This window comes from Eriocheir sinensis, chromosome 45 (genome assembly GCF_024679095.1).
Source record: "Eriocheir sinensis breed Jianghai 21 chromosome 45, ASM2467909v1, whole genome shotgun sequence".
NCBI classification, from domain to species: domain Eukaryota; kingdom Metazoa; phylum Arthropoda; class Malacostraca; order Decapoda; family Varunidae; genus Eriocheir; species Eriocheir sinensis.
In genome coordinates this window covers 4,566,440-4,572,287 of record NC_066553.1, presented here as the reverse complement: position 1 = coordinate 4,572,287, position 5,848 = coordinate 4,566,440, and the positions used below count along the sequence as shown (strand labels likewise).

At 43.8% G+C, this 5,848-nt stretch overlaps 1 protein-coding gene across 2 annotated transcripts in view; it reads right to left on the bottom strand.

Annotated features, from left to right (window-relative positions):
- Window positions 1-685: 685 nt before the first annotated feature.
- The window catches only part of LOC126980901 (zinc finger and BTB domain-containing protein 17-like), a 59,789-nt gene continuing 54,626 nt past the window's right edge, over window positions 686-5,848 (bottom strand). Inside the window, exons 6-7 of one of the 2 annotated variants that reach the window (XM_050831289.1) lie at window positions 862-1,267; window positions 686-713 (exon numbers count right to left, since the gene is read on the bottom strand). In XM_050831289.1, the coding sequence (XP_050687246.1) occupies window positions 881-1,267 (387 nt within the window). In that variant the 3' untranslated portion in view covers window positions 686-713; window positions 862-880. Of the gene's footprint in view, window positions 714-861; window positions 1,268-3,477; window positions 5,791-5,848 lie in introns of those variants that run through there. The other variant, XM_050831309.1, reaches the window with a different exon arrangement.

Genomic DNA, 5,848 nt, shown 5'->3' with positions numbered 1-5,848 from the left:
GCTCAGGTCCTCTTCCACACACGGGTTCGCCTGCCCAGGATGCCGCCGCAACCCAGGAGGCTTATTATTATCACTACACCTCCTCGGCCGCAACAGAGACGACCCGACGCGGGTCAGAAGCATCATAACACAGTTCTAAGGCGGATTTGTGGACACGGTACTCTTTGGCAAGAACTTCGTCCTTAGAGGAAATATTTCTCATGCTATAGTGATATGCCTTGCATAAGTGCATGTTTACCAACTGAAGGAGTGAAACATGCCATGAAGCTGGCCGAAACACCAGAAAGCCATCCACAAACCCTGACTCATCTATGTTCGGCAAGATTCCTGCAAGTAGGGCATTTATACGTGACATTCTGAAGGGACTCGAGACTTCAGCGTCACACTCTACTATAGATAAGTCTCGTTGTGAGCAGGTCCCTGGGGCGGGGCGTGTGTACCCTCGGACCAGTGACTGTCTGCTCCGTTTGGAATGGCTCCAAGCGAACTCCTTACATCGATCTGGATAAAATGGGAAATCTAGTTCAATGGCGCGTGAAGTGTATTTTTACAACACACACACACACACACACACACACACACACACAATCACACACATAATGGTGTGCTTGCTAGCACGCCCTATGTAGTCCAGCACCTTGTTATGTCGGGTCTGGAGCGCGTCGCAGGTGGCCCATATCTTACCTTGTACTCTTTTGTGATCGGCACCGCATCTGGAAAACAAAACAAAAAGAATAGAGAAGCCAAAACCAAAACGTTTTATATCTTGCTATCTTCAATATCCCATTGTATATCACCACAACTGAGGCATACTAAGTAAACTCTTTGATAAAAAAAAAAATAGAATAGCCTACCTGTCACCTGTGTCAGCGTGAGTTGCTCAGAGTGCGAGCGGCGGCTGCGGCGGGGTGCGTCGCATGTGCCGCAGCCTCACGTGGGACTTGAGGTGGTCCTTGCGCGTGGAGCGGTAGGAGCAGTGCTCGCAGGCGAAGGGCTTCTCTCCAGTGTGCGTCCTGATGTGGGCCTTCAGCTTCTCCTTCTGCGCGGCGGAGTACGGGCAGTAGGGGCACGTGTAAGGCTTCTCCCCCGTGTGGATGCGCATGTGTGTCTTCAGGTTGGCGTTGTGGAAGGCTCTGAAGGGGCAGTGAGGGCACGCGAAGGGCTTCTCCCGCGGCGTGTGTGTGGCAACGTGGACCTCCATGAGACTGCGGGAGCCGGTGGTGAAGGTGCAGCAGGGGCAGTGCAGCGTGGCCTCCACTCCTCTCACCTGCGAACGGTAAAAACATGTAAATCACACCGCGCACTCACCACTCAGCAGGGACGAACAAACATGAAACCTGACTCCATATGGGTGGGAGCCGTTGCAAAAGCTTATCTCCCCCGTGGTCTTGGACTGGACACTGGTCAACCACGTGAGTGACTGGCCCTGGGGTGTCAGAGGGCGTCTCGAACCAGTGGAAAGGGACGCCAAGATGCCCTCCGTTAGGTGCCACAGTATACATGTATATTGCAGCAAGAACAATAAAAGGTGCATAGCGTCAGAAATACAGAGAAAAAGTAAGACTCAGACCACTTGGGCCTTCAAACAACTGTAATTTAGGAGCATGACTCAAGGGGGGGGGTTATTTTATTGCCTCCTATTTTGGGTATATTTTTTCTCATTGATAGTTTTCTTTTGTTCATTTGAGTGTTTTCAGGCCTAATAGTATTACTTGTAGTTCTGCTGGTGCATGAGTAATAAGTGTATATGCCAAGAGTGACCTACATTTCAAGTCCCTGGGTCTGAGGGCAGGGGATAGGCATAGCTTGAAAAGAGGCATAACTCAAAAAGAAGACATTTGCGACGGAAATGAGGTACAAAGTCATGCAATTCACTACATCTATCACCAGAAAAACATGAACCACGTGAGGAAATCGTTGGTTGGGTGAAACTGTAAATTGTCCGCAGATTGTTCCTCCGTTTCCACCCCACCCAGAAATCGAACTTGAGATCTCACTGAGTTGAACGGGCTATATTATTATTATAACCTATGTACTACAGAACACCACATTACACACACACACACACACACTTGGGAGGCAGGACACAACCCCCTCCTGCTACCCACAGTCTTTTCACTGCTGGGGGACAGGGGCACATATGAAAGGAGACTGCCCATCCATCTCTACTCCATGGTCAGCTGAACACACTGACCACTATACTATAGAGCCCTGTGTGTAATTCACCCACAGCCTGATAGCGAACTGGGCTCGTCATCACCAGCAAGTACCCTCCCGACCCAAGCAACCTCATTATAGTCAATCTCTTGGTACTATGGGCGTGGGTGTGAGTGAGTGTGAGTGTGTTAATTTTATCTTAACTGCATATAGAAAAGTATGAATGAAGCTCAGTACCTTATTTTCTTTGGAAAATTTAATGTACATGTTTACAAAATTGCTTCATTATTTGGCACACATAACTGAATAGCCTGTTCCATCACTGTTTCTTTATTGGAAGAAGGAATATACATGGTAATCTCTTTTTTACCTGAAAGTATTCTTGCTGGGCACCGCTAGAATTAGTTTTCTATTATATATTTTAATTCTGTTGATCATTATCCTTGCCTGGCACCGATAACAGAATAGTTATATCTCATTTCTTTCTCGAGTGTAATACCTAATTTTCAATGTCACTTTATAGTTTTATGATTTTTAGACAAGGTGCCCATTTTTAACTGGCCTTTATACTTACGCCTCCGTGGTCTAGTGGTCAGTGTGACTGGCTTCTACTCCACGGGCCCGGGTTCGAATCCCGGCCCAGGCAGTAAGCGTGCAGCTCACCCAGCTGTTCATCCTCCCTTTCGGGCTGGTCGATAAATGGGTACCTGGGGAAACCTGGGGAGGGTAAACTGTGGTAACCCAGATGTCACACTGGCCCTGTGTCCCAGGGTAATGGGCTCCCTCCCACCACAGGCTCAAGGGGCAATGTTACAGAGATGAGCACCAATGCCACGCGCTGCTACAGCATATGCCCCCAACTTTACCTTACCTACCTTTATACTTAATTTTTCAGACAAATGTATTCTTTTTAGAGTGCAATTTTTTCTACTAATTTCTTCCACTCAGTCAGTCTGTTCAGGAAAGAATGATGCCAATGGAGGTGCAATATTCAATATTTTAACTCAGTTTCCACATTCAATTCAGAATAAATGTACTATGTGTTTGACCAGGTGACATCCCGTAAGGGCCCCAACACTTAACCGATCTTGCTCAAAACAGGCAGTGAACGTCATTTAAAGGTGTGGTCCTTCTGACGTGATTTTGTTCTTCATGTTGCTTAGTTGACTTTTATGTCATGTCCAGTTACTCCAAAGTTAGCACAACTCGAGTTACAAGTCATCTAATTTATCAGGATATTAGTAAGAATGTGTAAACACTGAAACTAGTAGAGTGCTTGATTAGTGAGAACATTATCAAAGTAATAACAAATGTTTGAAGAATATTTTTTAAATAAAAAAAAAACATACACGACAAACTTTATTTAAACCATATCTCATTGCAGTTTCTGTTAAGGCAGTCTGAGGTAGTGAGGATGATGGGCTGGTAAGAGGTGGAGAGGGTGAGGCTGGGCTGAGTGGGGCATTTCCTTATCATAGTAGTACAGTAAAAGTCCATGAAGCTGAATTCCATTCATCAGATAATCCTTCCATTCCAAATTCTTCAACGTAGCAAATCATAACCCAAAACACCCAAGTATCCAGTTTTCTTGAAGGTAAAAACTTATAGTAGCTACTAAAAACAAGCATAACTGTCCTCATTCTGGAGTGCAGGAAGCATAAAGAAATTAGTAGTCTGAGTTTTGCATGCCAGGAGGGTATCATGTTGAAGTACAAATGTGTATAGTACAGTCATCCCTCGAATAGTACAGTTTCCAATAGAACGGTTTCGATTTTATACGGATTGTCATAGAAGAATTTTTAGGATTTTTTTAATATCCTGCACATCGAACCAAGTAGCCATGGCGTGAGTGGCAACACTGTTCTACCAGACTGCCACCCATGAGCATCCCCTCATTCCGTGTGTGTGCACATCTTCAGGAACACTGTCCTGCCAGATTGACACCTATGCATTTTCCTTTAGTCTGTGTATGTGCACAACTTCAGCTACGCTTCTCCTTTACCACATAACTTGAACATGGGCCCCAAAAGACAAGCCAAAACACCTGCTGAAAATACCCCAAAGTGTTCGAGAAAGGTATTCACCTTGCAGAAGAATTCAGATTTAGGAAAAGTTACGTTTTGGGATGAGTTACGTTGCCGTATCATGTGAATGAGAGCAATGTTCGCTGGGGCACTAATTTTATACAGATTTTCAAATAGTACAAGGGTCCTGGGTCCCTAACCCCCGTACTATTTGAGGGACGACTGTAATGATCTTAAAGACTCGTGCAAATTGACTGATGATTATTTAATTTTATCTTGCTTGTGATGTCAAACCAGTCAATATACAACATATATGTAGGAAGCTTTCACCTTGTGAAGTGATGCTATGAAACTATAGGTGTGGCACTCACGTCTGAGGTGTGCATTGTAGTGCCTTGGCAACCTGCTTTCACACGATGTGTCCGATTTCTTGAATTATACTTTAGAGGCTACACACAGGAAACAGGTGTCGGTATCAGTAATATGCAGGGAACAATGTTAATTATACTATCAATTATAGTTGACTTTGAGTTTCAAATAATTAATAATATCACAGACAGCTATTTTGTTACTTTATAAGGTCGCTGATTTCAGATTTATCAATAGCCTAAGACTGCCTTCCATGGACCACAATATAACAAAACAGCTATCTGCAATATTATTAATAATTTGAAACTCAAAAATCAACTATAATTTACAGCAGTCATCATTGTTCCCTGCCTATTAATGACAGACACCTATTTCCTATACTTAGGCTATCATATATTATCCACAAAATCCTACACACAATGCGACAACAGGTTGCCAGAGCTCAATAATGCACACCTCAGACTTGGGCGTTGTGACTTGATATGCAAACCAAAGCAGCAATAGAATTTGGTGAAAGTAGTGTTCATAAAAGAAACCATGTAACAGTCAGAATGCAATCAACTGGATGTTGTAAAGCAGTCACAAGGTGGGATTATACACAGCAATAAATTTTTTTTAAACAAAAACATTTGAAGTAGATAAACAAACTACCTAGAGTAATGTATTATACGTGTTGCTAAATATGTATATCCATGTTTGTACATGTTTGTATTGATTTGGGGTGCCCTTTCAGAGTCCCAAAAAATAACAGATCTGAACTGATGTCTGGATAAATGGACTTTTACTGTGTACAAGCTTACTAACTGGAGAACAACTTGCAAGAGGGGGTACTGTGTTCTGAAGGACGATGTTGAACAGGCTCAGTGTAAAAAATAGCGTATCACATCAAGAAATATTTGATTTGGTAAGTTTTCCTGTGAGCATTGGTGCTTCTGGTGTGCACACACAATTACTGATGAGTCGTCATGTGCCTCTTTATCTTTGCCTTCTCGTGTGAACGGTACGGGCAGTAAGGGCAAGCAAAGGGTTTTTCGCCAGTGTGGATCTGGACATGTCTTGCCATATTGCACTTGACAGTTGTGTTGTAAGAGCAGTGGGAGCAGTAATATATTCTGAGTCCACTGTTTGTTTTCACATTTCCTGCCACATTGATGGAGCCAATGTTGACGTGGAGTCTCTGATGCAATGTTTCTTTAGGGTCTGGCCTCCTTTCCTCAGGCCTCTCGTCTGTCACCCACACCTGCCGAAAATGGTCATTCTTACTCGCTCTGCATGTGGATGTTAAAGTAAAGGAACAG